At 45.5% G+C, this 21,941-nt stretch overlaps 1 protein-coding gene across 2 annotated transcripts in view; it reads right to left on the bottom strand.

Annotated features, from left to right (window-relative positions):
- Window positions 1-7,749: 7,749 nt before the first annotated feature.
- The window catches only part of CAPN6 (calpain 6), an 82,000-nt gene continuing 67,808 nt past the window's right edge, over window positions 7,750-21,941 (bottom strand). For both annotated transcript variants that reach the window (XM_073358847.1, XM_073358848.1), the window contains exons 11-13: window positions 19,988-20,109; window positions 9,824-9,960; window positions 7,750-8,050 (exon numbers count right to left, since the gene is read on the bottom strand). In XM_073358847.1, the coding sequence (XP_073214948.1) occupies window positions 7,868-8,050; window positions 9,824-9,960; window positions 19,988-20,109 (442 nt within the window). In that variant the 3' untranslated portion in view covers window positions 7,750-7,867. The remainder of the gene's footprint in view (window positions 8,051-9,823; window positions 9,961-19,987; window positions 20,110-21,941) is intronic.

Below are 21,941 nucleotides of genomic sequence, written 5' to 3'. Positions count from 1 at the left end.
GAGTCAGAGCTGTGCTAGGCCGTGGGACAGACCCCTGGGACATGACCAACCCCCGCCCCAAAAGCCTGCCCGGCCCAGCCATGCCCACTGGCCCCATGCCCCATGCCCAGGGGCCAGACCCAGGGGGCGGCGAGGGGACAAAGAAGAGTGAGCGGTGTCTGGGGCCTCAGGGCAGAGCGCAGGCAGAGCCGGGGCCGGGGGAGTGGGACATGGTCCGGGCAGTGGGGCCCCTTCTGAGTGTGGGCCAGCACCTTGGTGCCACCGCCATCATTGTAGACCCAGTACCGCACCTCGCGGGGAGGTAGGGTGACCAGATGTCCCCATTTTTTGGGGACAGGCCTGATATTTGGCCTTTTTCTTATATAGGTGCCTATTACATCCCACCCCCTGTCCCATCTTTTCACATGCGCTGTCTGGTCACCATGCTCCTGTTGGCGTAGGGGCCATGTCTCCAGTGAAGTGCCAAGGTAACATTTTACGTGTAGACAAGCCCGATGTCTTCTTAAATAAGTTTCTCAGAGAACCAACTGTAGAGCAGTAGTGCCACCCACTGGATATGTTGATTCATTACAACTGTGTTAGGGAAATGGTCCCCCCTTGAGGCTCCCTTATACGGCTCCAATATAGCTGTTTGGCTACTAGACAGTAAGCTCTTTGAGAGCTCGGACTGGCTTAATTTGCATTGTCCAAGACCAGGCACATGACCAGTGCTTTACATCTCATGACACTATTTGCACAAATCTATTTGAAAAGGTAACTGTTGCTGTCAAGGAGGGAGTGTAGGGGGGAGCTCTGTTGTAATAGTGAGAGGTGTTGGCCCGCTCCCAGGGAGGCCTTGTGGAAGCATGGGATGGGTTGGTTAAATTAGCATGCCAGCATTAGGATAGCTCGTCTAGCGAAAGTGGAGTGCAAACTGTCCCTGCCTACCCCAGGAAAGGCTAAAAATCACTGAGGCTTGTATGGCCATGAGGAAACGAGGCGGATGTGTACATGGGAGAGGCATTGCCACATGTTGAGCCTGGAAATGCAGCCAAGACCACACACGAGATCTCAAAGCCCTTTACAAAGAAGCTAAGGTGCATTATCCCCATTTTACAGATGGTAAAAACTGAGACACAGAGTGGTGAAGTGATTTGCCCAAGGTTACCCAGGAAGCCAGTGGCAGAGCCAGTAATAGACTCCCTGGCTCCTGCAGCCCTAGACAATGTGCAATCCCTTGGGTAACATTGGCTAGTTGTGGGAAGCCATAGGATATCTCCAATGGGCAAATCGTTGTCCTACTCCACGCAGTAGGATTGGGCCTTAATAATGCAGCCACCACCTGCCTTTTCAGTAAAGCAATTTCCTACCGTTGATCCACCTGCAGCTTCCTCACCCTGCCAGTAGACGTAGCCATGCTACAGAAGCTGAGCCCACAAAGTGGCAGAGATGGGAAAGAAGAATAGAGACAGCCGAGACTTAGCCACGTGGATGGAGAAAGGTGATGCAGTATTATAGTATAAGCAGTGGTGAGCTGGAGCCGGTTCGCTAGAACCGGTTGTTAAATTTAGAAGGATAACAAGGGACAACCGGTTCTAAAAGGGCTTCTAAATTTAACAATCAGCCAAAAGTGGCGCCTTAGGCACCGACTCCGTGGGTGGTCCAGGGCTGGAGCACCCATGGGGAAAATCTGGTGGGTGCAGAGCACCCATCGGCAGCTCCCTGCCCCAGCCCCAGCTCAGCTCCGCTCCACCTCTTCCCCTGAATGTGCCGCCCTGCTCTGCTTCTCTGCCCCTGCCCCCCCCAGCTTCCTGCAAATCTCGCTGTTCGCATGGGAAGCCGGGGGGCTGAGAAGCAAGTGGCGGCTTCGCGCTCAGGCCCAGGGAGACAGAGGCGGAGTGGAGGCGAGCTGGGGCCAGGGGGGTGCGAGAAGGGCCGCCCGTGCTGCAGCTGGTAACCCGGGGGGGTGCGCAGGGGAACCGCTCCCTGCCCCAACTCTCCTCCGCCTCCCTGGGCCTGAGCACGACGCCGCTGCCTGTTCTCAACCCTCCAGGGCTTCCCGCGTGAACAGCTGATTTGCGGGAAGACGGGGGAGGGGGGCGGAGAAGCAGAGCGGGGCAGCGCATTCAGGGGAGGAGGCGGAGTGGCGGTAAGGTGAGCTGGGGCCGGGCGTGGGGCAGGGAGCTGCTGGTGGGTGCTCTGGGGCCTAAGGCGCCACAGAGTCGGTGCCTAAGGTGCCACTTTTGATGTGATCAGTGGGGGGAGTGGCCGCTCCGCCCCCAGCTACGCTCCCCTGCCCCTAGGAGCCAGAGGGACCTGCCGGATGCTTCCTGGGAGCTGCCCCAGGTAAGCACCGCCAGGACTCCCCACCTTGCCCCCCGGCAGGTCCCTCTGGCTCTTAGGGGCTGGGTGGGCACCCACTACAGTGGCCCACAAGACCCTCCTGCCCCGTTCTGGGGGCAGGGGAGGGGGGTGGATGGGGCAGGGCTCCAGGGGGGCATCAAGGAACACAGAGGGTTGGATGGGGCAGGAGTCCCCAGGGGGTGGGGGTGGGCCACGACCCCCTCGTGGGGTGAGGACGGAACCGGTTGTTAAGATTTTGGCGGCTCATCACCGAGTAGAAGGGTGTGTACTGGACTGCAGGGACTACTGTCTTGAGCATAGGGCAGGGAAGCAGGAGCCCAAATTCCTGTTCTGCCACTTATGTACTATGAGACCTTGTGCAAGTCACATGGTCCATCTGGGCCTCCGCTGTACAATAGCAATAACAAGCTTTACCAATTTGTGCCAAGCACTCTGAGAGCCTCTAATGAAAGGCTCCATGAAAATGGAAATTGTCATTGTGGACACTTATCCCTTCCAGCCCAAGCAGCCCTTTGCCAGAATGGGATGGGCACAAGTCAGAGGGGCCTGGAGTCCATTTTCCCCGGAGCTCTGCTTTCTTCCTGAGCGTCATTTGCCACATTCCCTAGTGCAGGGTGCAGCTACAGCTTATGCACACTTGGGGTTCTGCTGTATTCAGCACAAATCAAACCACATTTCAATTATAAGCTACTCACTAAAAAGAGTCTCTTGTTGCCCCTGAAATGGTCTGAGCACATAGCCCTGGAGCAGTTTACCACAGTGCAAGGTTTCTTTTTGCAAATTCTTTTTTAAATTGCTTTTTCTTTCCCTGGATGCAGAACTGGCACTAGATGGAGGTACATGTTGTATCCTTTCTAGTGGATATTTGCTAGCTAGGCTGCTATGGCAATTGTCTTCCCTAGAAGACAGAGAGCCCTCCGGGATGATGGCATCAGTGCTTGGGGCAGATGTTCCTGTAATGGACAAAGTCAAGTGCTGAAAACATTTCCTTTCCAAAGTCCAGTTTACCATAAGGCAAGATGAAGGTTGCCTTTGCTGGCTCCAGGTAGAAGGACACTAAGAACATAGGACCAATAAAGATAAAAATGTTTATTTTACATCATGTGACTGTATTTTCCAAGACTTAGAAGTGCCATTTCTGCAAAATGCTCTTTGAGCATGAAAAACAGCAGTGCAAGAGTTGAACATTCTTCCAGCAAGGGTAATCCCATCTGAGGACTCAACACAATGGTGATATGTATAATTGATCTCATTTAAACGCCCACCTTTTCAGAAGTGGCCTCTAATTTGGGGTTCTGGGCATCCACAGCTCCCTCTGGAGTTGCTCAGCACCTCTGAAAAATTAGGCCCATACTGGTGTAGGACCTGCTTCAAAGCCCACTGAAGTCAGTGGGTCTCTTTCCATTGACTTCAGTGGGATTGGGTTCAGACCTTCATAAAGGAAGCTGCCTCTGAAATTCTAGCTTTGATTTGGTCAGGTGCAAGTCACTGGCCAAAACGTCAGTATTGGAGGGAAAAAGAAAAGGAGTACTTGTGGCACCTTAGAGACTAACCAATTTATTTGAGCATAAGCTTTCGTGAGCTACAGCTCACTTCATCGGATGCATAAAGTGGAAAATACAGTGAGGAGATTTATATACACACAGACCATGAAAAAATATACACTGTAAGGAGAGTGATCACTTTAGATGAGCTATTCCCAGCAGGAGAGTGGGGTGGGGGAAGAAAAAACCTTTTGAAGTGATAATTAAGGTGGGCCATTTCCAGCACATTTCCAGGAGTTAACAAGAACGTCTGAGGAACAGTGGAGGGGAGGGAGGGGGAGGAGGAATAAACAAGGGGAAATAGTTTTACTTAGTATAATGACTCAACCACTCCCAGTCTCTATTCAAGCCTAAGTTAATTGTATCCAATTTGCAAATTAATTCCAATTCAGCAGTCTCTCGTTGGAGTCTGTTTTCGAAGTTTTTTTGTTGAAGGATAGTCACTTCGAGATCAGAAATCGAGTGACCAGAGAGATTGAAGTGTTCTCCGACTGGTTTATGAACGTTATAATTCTTGACGTCTGATTTGTGTCCATTTATACTTTTACGTAGAGACTGTCCAGTTTGCCCAATGTACATGGCAGAGGGGCATTGCTGGCACATGATGGCATATATCAATCACATTGGTAGATGTGCAGGTGAATGAGCCTCTGATAGTGTGGGTGATGTGATTAGGCCCTATGATGGTGTCCCCTGAATAGATGTGGGCACAGTTGGCAACGGGCTTTGCACATCTACCAATGTGATATATGCCATCATGAGCCAGCAATGCACTTTATGCATCCGATGAAGTGAGCTGTAGCTCACGAAAGCTTATGCTCAGATAAATTGGTTAGTCTCTAAGGTGCCACAAGTACTCCTTTTCTTTTTGCGAATACAGACTAACACGGCTGCTACTCTGAAACCTGTCAGTATTGGAGGGAACAGCTCTGTTGGAAAGGCTTCGTACCACCATTTTCCCCTAGAGTTGGGAGGAAAGTAAGCAAATGTGTTAGAGGAACTCAGATGTAATAATCCTGAGACTACCAGGTGGGAAGCACTAGTATTTATAAACAGAAGAACAATAGGGTGATGAGCAAATTTAAACCAGACAAAAGGAATACATCTTAACATAATATGTAGTTAGCTTGGGAAACTTGCTACCACAGCATATTACTGAGCAACCAGCTTTAGTTTCAAACACTTTCCCATAAATAAGAACAGCAAGTGATGCTGCACCAGGAAGGTAAAGTCACAAGGACATTCAGTTCTCATGCTTCATGGAATAAGCCGTTCTCCATCTGTGGTCTAAGAGAAACTTCCAGTGCCTTAGGAGGAAATCACAGGGGAAATCGGGTGAGGAGGAAGGAACTGTGAAGCTACACACAATACTTTCTAGCACAGTAAACTATACTAGAAAGCACAATAATGTCATGCTAGGTTCAATTTTGTCTTAGAAAATGTAGGGGGCTGTATTAGGCCAGGCCTTCAGCTGATGTCAATCGATGCGTCTACACTGAAGCCAATGGTGCTATGCTGGCTGAGGATCTGGCCCATTTTCTACAAGGGGCTGGGAGCTTGAGATCACGGTATTTAAGAAGGAGTGAAGACTACTTGGCATATTTGTCAATGCTTTGAATGGGATTCAGCCACAAGACACATACATGGGTATCGAATGGCTATTGCCCAGTAGGGGAGACAGGACAGTGTTAGTAGTGAGGCTATATTCATAGCAAGAAAGCGTGCACACTGAGATGCAACTAAAGGGGAAAGACAGGCTTTAAGCCGCAGGGCCTGGAAGCTGGTAGCACTGAATGCTGAAACAGATCTAGTACATTGAATCCTGGGAGGGCACAGTTATCTTCTACAAGTCAAACTGGAAAAAATGAGACTCATCTCACACTGGCTGTACTCCACTGACTTGGTGAGACTACTCTGATAGGACAGCATGGTTGATCCTCTGCTCTCTTACCTAATTAGAGTATACAGGATGGCCTGATTCTCCTGTTGCTTACACTAGTGTAGATCAAGAGTAAACTCCACTGAAGCCAGTAGAGTTACAATGGTATAAGATAGCGGGTGAGAAGAATCAGGCCCAACATAGTCAAGCAGTTCCTAATGCAGAGTCAGGATACTGTGTAGTGTCTGCACATTGGCTCCCTGGCACTGATGCTCACCAGGGCCTAAGCTATATGGGAAAGCTTAACTTTAGATGTGCAATCAAAACAAAGTTAAAAACATCAATTTACAGACAACGGAAATATCCAGGCATGCAGTTCTGAGCTGACGCATGCTATCATCGTGCAACACAGCTTAGGCACAATATTTATGGCCTAAGCCGAATGCAAGTATTTGACACAGAAAACCAAAGAGATGGCTCCCAACTTGCTCAGTATCATTTGTGTGTTTCCATTCCTACCTCAGGACACCAGCAAAATCATTGTCACACAGCAGAGGTGGGTCTGAAACTCATGAACAAATGTTCAGAATATTTTGCCAAAAAAGAGTCATGTAATTCTGTTCTGGACCATTTTGCAAGCTCTTAAACTCCACAAGAATGCCTGGGTTAGCCTCCAGCTGAGTGCAAAACTCAAATTTTCCAAAAATGCAACCTCAGTCTGAATGAAGGGTTAGAGCTTCATGCTCAAGCTCAGAATTTGCAACAGCAATAAAAGAAGTCGAAGGTTGAGGGTGGGGATTTCATTGTGAAATTATTCTACACCTGGAATTGCTACAGTTTGACAATAGGAATGGATTCTGCTCTGGGGAACCCCACCGTTGTGCTGTAGGCGCAGGTTGAAAGGAAGCATGTGCCTTGGCCTGCTCTGTGGGAACACTTAGTCGTGCCTACCCTGCATTATATTTGGTTGACACAAGTATTTATTAGCGCTCAGTGTATTCAAAACTCAGGAACGCAATCAAGTAACCAACCCCCAATGGCTTTGCCTTTCATTCATAACCCTCGCAGCAGCTGGGAGGATTGTATCCTCCTCAATTCAATTTGTCATTATGCACATCCTCATTTGGGGTGGGGAGGGGGACGTGAATTGCATGTTTAATAAGAATGATATTCCTCTCTTAAAGCATCTCATTTATTAGAGCACTTCTGCTCTGCAAATGGGATCTCATTACTAAGAGTTTGTACTAGATCCAAGCCACTGCTGAATTTCCACGTGTCTTCCTGTGGTCAGAAACCTGACCTTGTGAGCTCAGATGGCTCAGGAAAAAGGAATATGGGGTCTAATCCAGCAGCCTTATGCAGGCAAAACTCCCACTGGCTACAATGCCTGAGTAAGGACTGCAGGGTTTGGGTCTATCATTTTAACACTGGGATTCTTCTTCCACCAGGTTTCCACTTCTGTGCATTTTGAATGACTGCTCCGACGGTTCTACCAATGACGTTTCAGTTGAGGCATAGTAATGTCTGATTAGCAGTAGTAAAAGTGCTGTTAATACAAATTATTGTAGGATTAAATGAAAAGTAACTCATTTCAACCAACCGCAGCCCAGACAAATCCCTCACCAGTGACAGGGTGCTGGGAAACATTTCAAAGGCTGGGCAGGGATTTAGCCATGGGGCCAACTCCTGCACTCCATCCCCTCACCTGTGCACCATGGACATTAGTGCCTTTCCAGCCTGTCGCCCTGAAACAGACAACAACAAAAACAGCGCGCTAGAAACCTCCAGGAATAGTGGGCTGCGCTGTAGGATTGTGTACCTCAATCTACTGCAACGTCACCCCCAGCTGGAGCGGATGGGGAGGTGGCGGTTTGGTTTTAGATCGGCCTGTCTCCTGCCATAGCTGCTGCATTATATTTTTTTTCCTTTAAAAAAAAAACCACCTCCCCCTCCCCTGCACACCCCCCGCCCCCACATGGTCAGACTGCGCAAGAGGGGGCTTTCTGGAAACCTTTGCTCCCGAGTCGTTCACACTGAAAGCACAGACAAGAGTTCTTGCTGCGAGGCAACAGCTTTGTCTGGGTCTGCGGGGCTCTGGTATTCATAGCTCCATGAGGTCGTCACTGGAAACAACCTTGACGGTGATGTGACCTGGCATTTCATCTGCTTCTCGGCTGCCTTTTCCCCGGAGCTGGAGAGTCTGCGGTTCTCTGGGGTCACCAGGGAGTGCAGCCAGCAGCACTTGTCCAAGGAACTGGTCACACAAGACGTTGCTATTCCAGACCTAGACATACAATTACAAGGGAACAGAAATAACCGCAGCCCAGCCAGTGCTTCCTGTCACACTCCACTGAAAAGGGTCATTCATGGTGGATAAGGGGTACTCACATTAACCCCCTGGAGCAGGAGTGGGGAACAGGGGGTGGGGGGTGTCTAAAGTTGGCTAACTATCTAGAGCCTGAGGGCTGTTCTTGACTTGCATATTCATTTACATACACTAGTAAAATAAAGAGATGAAAACACAACTCCCAGCATTTTGCTTGGCCTCATATGTAACCTAGAAGAGGTATAGAAACTGCCTGTTTGGGTTCATCACCAATAAAGACCTGCAGCTAATCAGCTTGTCGACTTTTCTCTACAACCCATTCCTGGCCCCAGGCTGCTTGCATTTTACTCAGCTACCTATGGCCCCAAGGGCTGTTCCTGCCATGGAGTCTTGGCCATGCCTCCTTGGCCTAGCCATACCTCCTCCGCCAGAGGCTCGGGGGCAGGGGCTTGGGCATCTCTATGACAGCTCAAACACCACCATATGGGGGAATCCTCCATTGCCAATGTAAGTGCTTTTAAGGCTGATTTGTGTTGCCACAGTGGCACATGGCAGTCTTCACTGGGCCATGCATCTGGCTCGGCCTGTGAAGCACTCAGCTGTGTTTTTCTCTATTTTTGCCTCAATCAACCTGGAAAAGTGGGAGTTTGTGTTGAGTGTTATGGAGGTGATGGGGGTTGTGTTAGCCTGATATCCAGAAGGTTTATACTTCTGTTAGTGACTTGTCCCCAGGATCAGTCCTGCCCATACTGATTGGGAAACAGGAGACCCTTTCCATCAGCTGTGTTATTAGGTTAAATTCATATCCTGACTATATTCTGAGGGCTGTGAGATACCTGCTTCCTTTTGCTCATAGTGAACTGAGCAGATCCCTTTCAGCTCAGAGAAGAATTGTGCCAGAGGAATTCTAGATATAGTGTAGTGAATAGTCAGACATGTTCACTGTTTGTAAACTGCTCTCACAGCACTGCAAGGCTAGCTTCCCTCTCTGCCATTCCTTTCTAATAGCAGTGGATTGAGTTATGGATTATTCTTAAAATCCTATAGAAGCACTGATCCAACCCAGGAAGAGAAAAAGACTTCATTTTCTTACATTCTTATGGTACTAGGCAACTATCAAGTGTAACAGATTTCACTGAGGGCACACTCCCATAACTACACTGGCATAGCCTTCTCTAAGCACTGATATGCCTCTTACTTAGAGGTTGACATGTGGTTTAGCTGATACAGACCACATGTCTGAGAGTCAAGAGACTCTGTTCTTGGCTGTGCCATTAATTCAGTGAGTGACTTTGGGCAAATCCCTTCATTTTTCTATGCCGCAGTTCCCTCAGCTATAAAGTAGGGATGAAGGCGTTTAACCACCTTTGAGTGCTATGTAACGCCAAGGTATTATTAATGGTTACTATTTTGGGTGGTGGATATAAGAGAATCAATATAAATTGAATTACTTCAGCCATGGGGCTGTTAAGGAGAAGCAGTAATTCTCATATTCTTCTGCCTCAGCAGCCCCAGTTCTGGGTATTGATCTTGTGAAGGAGCAGTTAACATATGTCAGACCTTTAGCCCATCAATGTCACATTTGTTTAACCCCCACTGCTGCTTTGCATTGCTGTATAGCTGCACACGGATGCTGTGGATAGACCTGTCCGTTTCCCCTGCAGTAGCATTACTCTGGTTGCCTGTGGGAGCATGTACTTTGCTGCAAGGCTCTGGGATTCCCTTCCTTACCTGGACAATAATGGGATGCTCAATCCTCTTTCTGTAGAAAAGAGCTTGTGTGTCAAAAATGGCACTGACAGTGTCTTGCTGGACAGCAGAGCAAACTTTTTGATTCTCACACTTGATAATCAGGTAGGGATCTGCTCCTGAAACACAATCAGCAGAGTCTTTATTAGTCCCACTGGACTAGCTGAGAAACTGATTCCGAGTCAGAAACACCAGGGAGAGTCAGAGGAACAAGTGCCAACTACTTATGGAGGCACCATTGATAGGGACGAGAACAGGTGGCTGGCTTGGAGTCAGGAGAAGACAAGAGAGCACAGGTTTGCAAATTCCTGATCCTGCCCCGGCTCACCGTAGGATCGTGAGAGAGTCATTTAGCTTCCCTGTGCTCTGCCGCAAAGGCTGGATCCCTCTAACTTTTTAGCTCTTGGACACGGTCTCCTTTAAGAAAACAGTTAGGAATGTCTGGAAGAGGCAACTGCTGAGAAATTGTGCATCACTTAATTCATCTCTGTAACTGGCACCCAGGAATGTTGTGTAACAGAGTAAGAGGCAGTACTTTTCTTAACTGGACAAGCACCCGGCTCGATCTCAGTCTGACCAGTGGTAACAGCTAATTCACGGTGGGCACAGGTCACAAGCTAGCAGCATAGTCACGTCCATACATCCGTTATGTCATAATTTGCATAGCCATTACCAGGCCAGTAGAAGGACAACCCTACAGTGAGTGACAGCAGTTAGCACCTGGATGGAAGGAGGGGCATGAAGATGAAAAGCACTGGGAGGAAAAGTCACCTAAAGCTTCCCAAAGCATAACAAAGGTGTGATCAAGAGAGCTGAGGGGAAGGTCAGAGTTGCTTATTATAGTATATAAACCATCCTTAATAATCAGGGGCATGCGAAGGGGTCGTAAGAGCATTGGCAGTCTGAGTTCCCAGCTTGACTTTTACTAGCTTGACCTTTACCTTGTGTCCAAGTACGAGCCCAGGCTTTCCGTTCAGCTGCTCTTTTATTAAAAAAAAAAGAGTGGCGGCGATTTTTGACCCTCGCTCGAACACTATGGGCATAACATTATACCCATATAGCCACCATCACCACCCTCCTCCTCCCACCACTGCCCTTCCACCGCCCCAGGTCAATGCAGAAGACAAAGAGGGGAAGTGGTAGAGATTTGGGGTCCTTCTAAATTGAATGGTACATAAATACACAGCGAGGAGAAAAGACCGAATCTGGGGTTATTTTACACCTTCCAAAGTGACAGGCATAACTGGCTGATGAATTTTTTAGGCTCACAATCAACAACAGGCCTGTCTCAAAGGACAGCCTGTATTTCAAAAGCAGGACTGATGCTTTGATGGACAAGGTGACAAAAAAGGATTCCAGAGACGTAAGCAATGAGTCTCGTCACAGCCATGTGCAGTGACGGACCGCTCTCTGCTCAGCATGGGCACCTGGGTCAGAGGAATTGGTGCAGATGTAGGAGGAGGGAAATTAATGCCACTGTTGCCATCCCTGTCCTGCCCTACTCTGTTAGGAGACAGGCACAGGTTGCATACAAAGAAAACCACTATCAAACATCCTTGTGCATTCCCTGCAGCTGGAAGCTGTTTGCCATGGTCGTGCTTCTCTTCCACTAGCATTCTGCCAGCCCATTTTAGGAAGAACCCTTCTGCCCCCTATCTCTGAATGTCCAGGAAAAGTCTCTCCCCCTTTGCTTTTTGCCAGAGATCAGATGATCATTTTTTATCCCACTTTGGTTAACACAGTAACTGCAAAATGAGCACAACAGCCTAGTTATCATGAGAAATCCTAGGGAAGCTCCAAGTAAATCAAAGGTAAACTGCATAAATTCACAGCTAATCTGAGGTCTGGGTAACAGCCTCGTGGGGGGGGGGGGTACAGCCTTGCAGTTAGAGATGCATTAAAACAAGAGAGTACAATTCTCACATTATTAAAGGTCATTTGTGTTTTCAAAATCCAGGCGGCTTGATCTCTTAACAATGCCCTCTAGCTCTTATATAGTGCTGATAGTAGACCTCAAAGTGCTTTACAAAGGAGGTCATTCTCATTAACTCCACTGTAGCAATGGGGAAGTGAGGTGTAGGGGGGAAAGTAACTCAGAAAATGACACCACGCAGAGCAGTGGATAGAACCCAAGTCCCTGAGTCCCAGTCCAGAGCTCTAGCCACTAGACCATACTGCCTTCTCCTTTCGTTTCCTCCCTCCTCCCCGCACCATGGTCTGTTTGACAATCTCCCCTTCTCTATCTACTCCTGGCTTATACACCACATGGTTTTTAAAGTAAAAGTGTGAGGCCCCTCAGCACCTCTCTAGATATTAAGGCAAAAAATGTGTGTATAAAAGTAGCCATCAAACTCCATATGAAAGCACCTAAATAGATGGTCAAGAGGTGCTAATTCCCACCAAAAGCAATGAAAGCCAACCCTCCAAAGGCCTCAAAATCATTTTCATGTAGATCCCTACACACAAAGTTAGATGCCTAACATTAAACCTCCAAGTTGGAAAGAGCTGACCTACATCCTCTTTGGTATTAGGACCAGAGCTGGTCAAGTATTTTTCTACAGAACAGTTTCCCTGTCAGAAAATGCAGGTTTGTCAAACTGAAACGTTTCACGGGAACATGTCCATTTTTGACACCATTGTCTACAAGAAAGTGTCCAAACAAATCATTTAGATTCTCATTTTGTTTTAATAATTTCAAAACATTTGGTTTTGATAAGGTAAAAACATTTCATTTAGACATCATTGTTTCGATTCATTTTGTTTCTACTTTTATATTAATGCAAATATAATTCTTCAGCATGCAACGGAACTTCATCACTAGATGATATCTCAATTGGAATAATGCCCATTTGCATTGACAGAGCTCTGCTCCAAAAGAAGCTGTTTGCAGTCTTTGGACAAAGAGCCAGATGTAAAGTATAACTTCCTTGTAGCCACTAAATTTAAAGTAAAAAGAAAAGGAGTACTTGTGGCACCTTAGAGACGAACCAATTTATTTGAGCATAAGCTTTCGTGAGCTACAGCTCACTTCATCGGATGTAGCTCACAAAAGCTTATGCTCAAATAAATTGGTTCGTCTCTAAGGTGCCACAAGTACTCCTTTTCTTTTTGCTGATACAGACTAACACGGCTGATACTCTGAAACCTAAATTTAAAGTGACTGTAGTTCCTTAATAACTGATATTACATATAATTTCTCTAAAGTATCTACTTGGTCACAAGGACAGACACCAAAATCTCACACAAACACACACGAGAACAGCTACGTACTTCTGAAGGAGCAAGAACGATAGATATTTTAGAGAAAGGAACAGACTTGCCCATATTCTTTACTCTGGCTATCCATAGAATAGGACTGTTGCCCTGACAACACATAGCACTTACAGATTACTGCTGCAGGTAGCAATTTATTGGTTTTTTTGGTCGACAATTATTTCTGTGTCACTGAGTGTGTTGATTTAGCCTTTGGGGCACATACTTACAGTCTGTTACAAGTAACACGAGAGCCCACCCCTAGTCAAAGACATTTTGAAAACTGTTCTGAATAAAATGGGGTCTTTTCACAAAATGGTGTCAACTATTGTGGCCTTAGGCAAATAGCAAAGCAAAGTGCTAGAGCAGCTTGTTAATAGCAATCAGGCGAGCAACAGGCACAGAGAAGCGACAGAAAGGAGAGTACACAGGATTCTAATAGTTAACAGGCATATCTGTATTGCAGCAGAGAGCTGTTAGCCCAGATTATTTAATCAATCAAAAGAAATAGAAAGGCTAACATTTTAATAAACTATTAAACCTACTCAGGAGTTACAAAGAGAAAGAAAGAAAGAAAGAAAGAAAGAAAGAAAGAAAGAAAGAAAGAAAGAAAGAAAGAAAGAAAGAAAGAAAGAAAGAAAGAAAGAAAGAAAGAAAGATTAAAAGTGTCAAAGCAAGATACATTCCTGGCTGGAATGCTGAACGTTCAGTTACTGTAAGGAAAATGGTACAATCTTTTGAAGAAACATGGCTCAAAAGAGATGTGATGCCTAAAGATCTGAGACAAGACAAAGATATGTTCTCAGTGGTTTTAAAGGGCCTGATTCGCCACTGCTCAGCTCTTTGTATGTTTTAACCTGTGCATAATGGCTACTAAATCAGAAAGGTGGCATTTCATACCCACATTGTTCAGGAATCAGTCACTACACACGTGCCAGGTGGTAAAGAACCAGGCCCGCCAGTCTAGCAGTTCAGTTCCCAAGGTCACACCAGGACAGTAGCTCTATCACAGGGATCGGCAACCTTTGTGATTGTGATAGAACAGGGATCGGCAACCTTTGGCACGCGGCCCATCAGTGAAATCCGCTGGAGGGCTGGGACGGTTTGTTTACCTGCAACATCCGCAGGTTCGGCTGATCGCAGCTCCCATTGGCCGCAGTTTGCCGTTCCAGGCCAATGGAGGCTGCGGGAAGCGGCGGCCAGCACATCCCTCAGCCCACGCTGCTTCCCGCAGCCCCCATTGGCCTGGAGCGGCAAACCACGGCCAGTGGGAGCTGCGATCTGCCGAACCTGCAGATGCGGCAGGTAAACAAACTGTCCCAGCCCGCCAGCGGATTTCCCTGATGGGCCGCATGCCAAAGGTTGCCGATCCCTGTTCTACCACAATCCCATGGCTGTGGGAAATGGACGGGACATGGCAATTTAAGAAAAGGATAACACAGGGACAAAAATAAAGCCAAAATCATGAGTGAGAGATAAAAGCTAATAAGAATGTAGTCCCAAGAAAAGTAGTGATCTAGATGACAACTTTTAAGCCAAAATGAGATCTGATCAGAATTAGCCTCACGGTGAAGGCAGCCCATTGCTTTATGGATAATGGACTTTAGACAAGAACATTCACAATAAGGTGCTATTGTACAAGGCAAAGGCTTTCAAGATTATATAGAAAAAGTGTTCTTTAGTCCAGATCTTGAGGTCTTTAGTCAGTCTGCATTCAGTCCTTATTCAGCAAAACCCCCATTGACTGAATAAAAACTGACAAAAGACATCGAGACATGGCACTTTGTTATTAACCAATGAAATGTCCTGAAGATTACAGTAACTTGGTTTGTAAGCGGTTTGCAGCAGGGACCATTGTTTTGTTCTGTGTTTATACAGCACCTAGCACGGTGGGGCCCTGATCTATAACTGGGAGGGCTAGGCACTACCGCAAAACAAATAATAGAGGAGCATGCTTATAGTGGCGTTAGAAATTAGTCAGGAACAAGTTTTTGAGCTGGCTCTGAGTACGGCACTCAAAAATATTTTCTCTCCCCCCTCACAGGATGTTTACAAGGTATTTCTTGCACCCTCACTTTTCCTGCTTATCAAATAGCCATTAGTGACAAGTATTAAAATACCATTTTGGAAAGAGTGGGAGCAGTTAAAACAAAGTAAAAGAATTAAACATGGGAATCCAACATGAAGCTTCAGGGGCAACATTTTAGAAAACTTGGAGGGCTATTTGAGATTAGCTGTGATGAAAAGACCATGACAGACAGTAGCTGGGATGATTTTAAAATAGACTTGGAATGAAGAAAGAAAAGCCAAAGCAAACATCCCTTCTTCATCCCCTTGCAAGTCTGCCACCATAATTGGCTTAATGGTAATTGGTTAAATCTCAGAATGAATTCACTCATAACTGGATACTTCCAAGAGAAGCAGAAAATATACTAATGTTTCTCTGACATCTGAGTGACCAGATCCATCGCTTAACCTTGTCAACAGCAAACAATCAATTAATTGGCCAGGACAGATCATCTATAGCAGCAGCAAGCAGAGTATTTTAAAAACAAACAAACCAAACAACGTTCCGGTGGCAGGAAGCAACATTGTCACAATAACCAGAACAAGAGCCATGATGTGGTGTGTGTTTGCCATGGACAGAGGTCTCTTTGGCTCCAATTTTTGATTAGTTTGGTCAGAAATACCTCCACAGTATGGCTCTCTCAGATATTACAGATAGGCTTTAAGTGGTGAATTGTGTATCCAAATCTAAACTTCCACCAGATTCAAGGCTGTTCAAATCAGACATTCCAGTTCAGGCCCTTCTGTATAGGATACTACTGTGTGGTAACCAGTCCCTTACTTGACTGCTTATCCCAGACCACAATTTATGGGTACCCGATGTGATAACATTACAGCACAGACCGAGTTAGCAATTCAGTGAGCTGGAAAGAACTACAGGATCTTGTCTGTGTTCAAAAGGATAAAAAAAAAATCCCAATTATATTAATTACCACCAAGTCCTGTCTCTTCTCTACCACAAGGGATGGGAGAGATGCCTTATACAGAACTGATTCTGTGGGTGTTTTTAGTCCCACCACAGACAGCAGAGCTGATGGATGATGGAAGCTAAGGAAGGGGGAAGTTAGGTTTAGAAGTAGGAACTCTGCAAAGCAGAGTGGAAAGAGAGAATGGGGTGCTCTCATCTGGAGTCAGAAAACATTCACATTTACATACACAAAATGTGATGGGGTAAAAACAATCAAGAGGCTTATCTTGTAAGGCAAGGTCTCAATGAGCTTGCCACCAGGAAGGTAATCTCTATGTAGGACTGAACTAACCTTAGACAATGTGTCTAGTGCTTTGGGCACAACAGGCTTTCTCTGAGCACCTCTTCATGTTCTACTTATTTTCCTTCTAAGCAAACATACTGAATGTACCTAACACAAGTGAAAACTCTCACTCATCAGTCCTGACTGGGTTTGCTGCCAGACTCCTTCCATACCCCGTTGTTCTGATTAGACAGGAGGCTGGAGTGGGTCATTGCTTTTAAGTGTGTTTTGACCTAGGAGCACTCAGGGGCCACTGGGTAAGGCGGGTATTTTGATACTTGCTCATGGGACTTGGAATCCCACATGGCACTCCCCCCACAGGAAAGCTGTCACTGAGACCCACACAGTCCTTTTCCAGTGCTTTGAGATGAGTGGAAGCTGGTCCCCAGATGGGGACAGAGGGAAAGAAAAGGGTTTGCTTCTATATGGCAGTTTTAAGGAAGTATACTCAAAGCATATTTTCTAATGTCTCTGTGAACACTAATTTTAATGCTGTAGTGATTTTGGTTTATGACCAAGCTACAGACGGGATTTTTAACGGAGTACTATTAACTCATTTGAAAAGACACAATAAAAGTCTGTACAGTATTTAGCCCCTGGCCATAAAATCCAGTGTAATATCAAACAAGTGTCTTAGCACAGTTCCTCAAAGCACCTCAGCAGTACTAGGCTGGGGGGGGGGGGTCAGCTGTGGACTGTGTCATAGCTAGAGCCGGATGTAAGGATGGCAGAATCTGGCTCTAAAGGTATTTTAAACCACCTTGTAGGCAGGAGAGATTAATTTCTATTAATCACTGGTTGCAAGTTCCCATTGTAAATTATAGACAGTATCACAGCTTGACAAATCCCATTTCACTTCCTGAGCTGAAGCCAGCTTTTTGGCAGCAGTGGAAGTTTGTTTTAGTGATCTTGGCAACACTGCAAGAGTGCTAGGGATTATGAAGTGATAGAACCCAATTCTCTCTCCTGACTGTTTTCCCACGGGGAATGTGATAGGAAAATGCTTAAGGAATTTTAAAGGGGTAAAGAAGAAAAGGTCTAAAAGCTTAAGTGTCATTTTTGAGGGGAAGAGTAAGAATGCCCTGCCTCTTTTGAAATCCCTCCTCTGCTGGTCTCTCCCCCTTTGGTGTCATCCATCCAGCTAGTCTCTCCAAGAATGTCAGCCATATTACTTGCACATCTGAAGTCTAATCACATAAAAGAGGATTGCAGCCCTGAAAGAAAACTGCCAAGAAAAATTAACTGAAGCAATTTCCTTCATCCCCTCCTTCCATCCTCTGAAAAGACAACTGCAGTTAGCAAAAATGACCTGTACAGCGAAGACTGCAGTCAGCCACTCAGAGGAACACAGATATTGGCTGCTATTAGGGAACTGTAGCAGATTCTATCCAACGGTTTGGAGATTCATAGCAACTGTTTCTTAAGAAGTTCATGCACAGGTCTCACTTAAATTACTTCTCTATTATAAGGAGTTACAGCAACTCAGCTCCAGATTCCAAGCCAACCAAATCTGAAGCTCTCTCTGTAGCAAATACATCAGGGAAGCCATTGTTTCGGCAGTCTTACTTGTTTCTTGTTCCAGGTTCACCCAGGCTGTCTTTGTTCCCTCTCTTGCTTTCTCTTAACCCACTACTCTCTGCCAGTTGTCTCCGCCCACGTCTATCCTTTTGGTCATTGGAAGGCATAATAATTTAACTATGGCAGACAGAGAGAGGATGTAAAAGACAGGGAGCAAAGGACAGGGATGAGGAAAGTCTTAATTAGCTGTCAGAGATAGGCACCAGAGAGAGGTTTCAAGACAGCTTTTCTTTTTGATAAACACTGACACATAGCCTGTGCTGTACAAGGCACAAGTGACTTAACCTCTCTGCTCAATTTACCAAGCCCCAAACAATTGTAATAGAACAATAATTACCTCACAGTGATTAAGTTGTAATTGGCAAGACAGATACTGGAATACTGTATAGAGTTCTGGTGTGTGCATGGATATTAAAAAATTGGAGATGGTGCAGAAAAGAACTACAAAAAATGATTTGAGGGCTGGAGAAAGTGCCTTACAATGAGAAACTCAATCTGTTCTTTTGCATAGAGATTGTCTGGTTTGGCCAATGTACATGGCAGAGGGGCATTGTTGGACACAAATCAGACATCAAGCATTATAACATTAAAAAACCAGTCAGAGAACACTTCAGCCTCCCTGGTCACTCAATTTCAGGCCTAAAAGTCACAATTCTCCAACCAAAAATCTTCAAAAACAGACTCCAATGAGAAACTGCAGAATTGGAATTAATTTGCAAACTGGACACCATTAAATTAGGCTTGAATAAAGACTGGGAGTGGATGGGTCATTACACAAAGAAAAACTATTTCCCTATGCTAATTTTTCCCCCTACTGTTACTCACACCTTCTTGTCAACTGTTTGAAATGGGCCATCCTGATTATCACTACAAACAGTTTTTTCCCCTCCTACTGATAATAGCCCACCTTAATTAATTGGTCTCGTTACAGTTGGTATGGCAACACCCATTTTTTCATGTTCTCTATGTATATATCTCTTCCTACTGTATTTTCCACTCCATGCATCTGATGAAGTGGGTTTTAGCTCACGAAAGCTTAGGCCCAAATAAATTTGTTAGTCTCTAAGGTGCCACAAGGACTCCTCATTTTTGGGGTTTTTTTGCTGATACAGACTCACACGGCTACCACTGTCAATCTGTTTAGTTTATCAAAAAGAGATTGAGAGTGATTGACTTGATGGCAGTGTGTAAGTACCTCCCTGGGGAGAAAATACTGGGTACTAAAGGGCTCTAATCTAGTAGGGAAAGAGCATAACAAGAACCAATGGTTGGAAGCTGAAGCCAGACAAATTCTGCCTGGAAACAAGTGAGGGTGAGTAATCACTGGAACAAGAGACCAAGGAAATGGTGGATTCTCCCTCTCTTCAAATCAAGACTGGATGCTCTTCTGGAAGATGTGCTTTAGCCAAATACAAATTATGCTTTAGTCAAACACAAGTTATTGAACTCACTGCAGGGGTAAATGGGTGAAATGTAATGGCCTGTGAACAGGAGGTCAAACTAAATGATCTAATGGTCCTTCCTGACCTTCAACTCTATGAATCTATGAAGTGCAAAGTACTTTGAAGTCCTTGGATGAAATGTGGTTAGATGTATATAGCAGAATGGACCTCATTACAGGGAGTTCCATCCAGCTGACTCACTGGCAATTTTCAATTTTGACCCCCAAAGATGAAATGATCGCTGTGAATTTCTGAATCATTCCCACTACATGCTCATCAAAAGTGACTGCCCATTATTCACCATCTGGGCCAGCATATTTAACTCATAGCTCTTGTCGCTTTTTGATGCCTCCTTAACCCCAGCTCTCCTTTCGAAAGCCTGCTCTCATATCACAATGTTCTATAAACGATACCCCTGCCTCTCCAGACACAAACAGCTCAGGCTTAAAAGTCACAAATTATTCTCATGAAGTGAACAATTTGCATCTCAAATGACCATGGCCTCAGAGGAAATAACAAGCAATTCCCAATCCTCCAGAGTCTTCCTTTGCACTTACCACCCGATCGATCTTGCCTCTGTAGACCTTCGGCGGAGTGAATTTTAATTTCCGTGACTATGCGAGGGTAACCACACAGAATGCTCCAGCATGTCCGTTTAGGCTTATCTAGCTTCAGCTCTCTGAAAGATCAAGATTAAGCAATTCAAGCAGATTATAAATCTTTAGTGATGAAGGCCAAGCAACAAAATGGTGAACTTCAGTGGAATTTTGACCTTTCTGGAACATCATACTTGTAGTTCTTCACCAGTTTATTACCAATGGTTTCTGTTACAGGAATGTCCTATATTTAAGTAAATAAAAATGGCATAATCTCTCATATGACAACTACATGGGAAGGGGGGGAACTAAAAGTCACCTATATTAATATCAATGCAAAAACATAATGGGCCTAATCTTCTTTTGCACCCTGCATATGTCCATTGATTTTAATTGAGTTACTCCAGATTTTGTCAGTGAACCGCTCATGGGCGGTCTGGTGTAGTGGTTGGAGCAAGAATCTAGCCTACCAGTTAGAGCTGAACCTAGATGGAGCAGGTTGAGGAACAAAGCCAAGGGTCACAGCCTAAGCCAAAGGGTTAATCAGAGTTGCAGTCAGAACATCCAGTGGAAGATCAGAGCTGAGAGTCAGAAACCAAAGCCTAAATGGAAGGGTTAACAGGAGTTGCAGGCAGAAGGCAGAACCAAGGGTCTGAGCTGGGAGTCAGAAAGAAGCTGGAGAAGGAGCAGTTAAAGGCTGGGGATGGAGCAAGACTAGAGAGAAGCAGAGGCAAGGCCTGGACCAAGCACAGCTTCAGGCTAGGGATGCATTGAGTAGCTACTAGAATGCTGTTGCTACTGTGCTTAAGTAGAAGCCAACTGACTCCTTCAACCAGTCAGCTGGCTCAGTCAATCAGACAGCTTCTATCAGGGCCAGCTGCACTCATTAGGTTGCCAGGAGACTGGTTCTGCTGCAGGCTAGTCCCCTGACAGTTTTACGCTCACGTGAAAGAGAGAAGAATAGGACCCAATAAATGAAAAGGTTCACTGTTTAGCTGACATTAGGGAAGGATGTGTTTGGGAGATTGCATGGCTGAAGAAAGTGGTAATGGGGTCAGGGGCCTTTCCATCAGTAGATGCCCAGGTTAAAATCCACACCAACATAGCAATTTATAAGATGTTATTGTAATCTGTGCAGTGGCCTGTGATATGAGTTTGGGGATCAAAATAACCTCTCCCCCAACAGCACAAACAGGCACTCATGTTGAAAATGTCACAGTAGAGAGGTCAAAGATTGAATGGGCTATGGGGAGACAATTATCCTATCATCCCTACAGGTGATTCCCCAGATCAGGCCATTGTGGGGGAAGTTTGCACTGCAGCTGCCCACCATGCAGTCCCAACTCTATGAGCTTTCTGAAACATACATATCTTAAGATTGGTTTCGAAGGCTGACTTGTGACAGGAACCTCAACTCAGTATCCTACTTTTCAGGTGCAAATATTTGATGTCATTGGCACGTCCAACTGCCTGGTTTGTGAGCTAGATTGTGAGACAAGTAAATGTTATCAACTGCACTTGCAAATATTAGTGCCCACAAAATTTCACCTGCAGAATGGAAGGTGACTATAAAAGTCGGACCCATGTGCGAAAATTTCCCAAACTTGAGCCCCTACTGTGACAGACTAACAATGTCCTGGACAAACCTTTTGGACATAAGACAAACTTTACTGAATTAAGTTAAACATTATTGAATTAGGTTTAATACCTTTCAGGTCCATTGTATTAAAATGCAAATGTTTATGTACTATTGTACGGAACTTCTTAAGCAGGAAGACAGGATTCATGCAATCACTGGGAGATATGAGAAACCTCAAAGGACTTTTTGGAACAATGCATGTAAAGTGGATTTCCTAGGAAATACCTGGGGGCAAGGGGAATGCAAATGACCCACTGTGGAACCATCCTTTTGAAG

The sequence above is a fragment of the Lepidochelys kempii genome, chromosome 9 (genome assembly GCF_965140265.1).
Source record: "Lepidochelys kempii isolate rLepKem1 chromosome 9, rLepKem1.hap2, whole genome shotgun sequence".
NCBI classification, from domain to species: Eukaryota; Metazoa; Chordata; order Testudines; family Cheloniidae; genus Lepidochelys; species Lepidochelys kempii.
The sequence above is the reverse complement of the archived record's forward strand: the minus strand, read 5'-3'. Positions and strand labels throughout refer to the sequence as shown.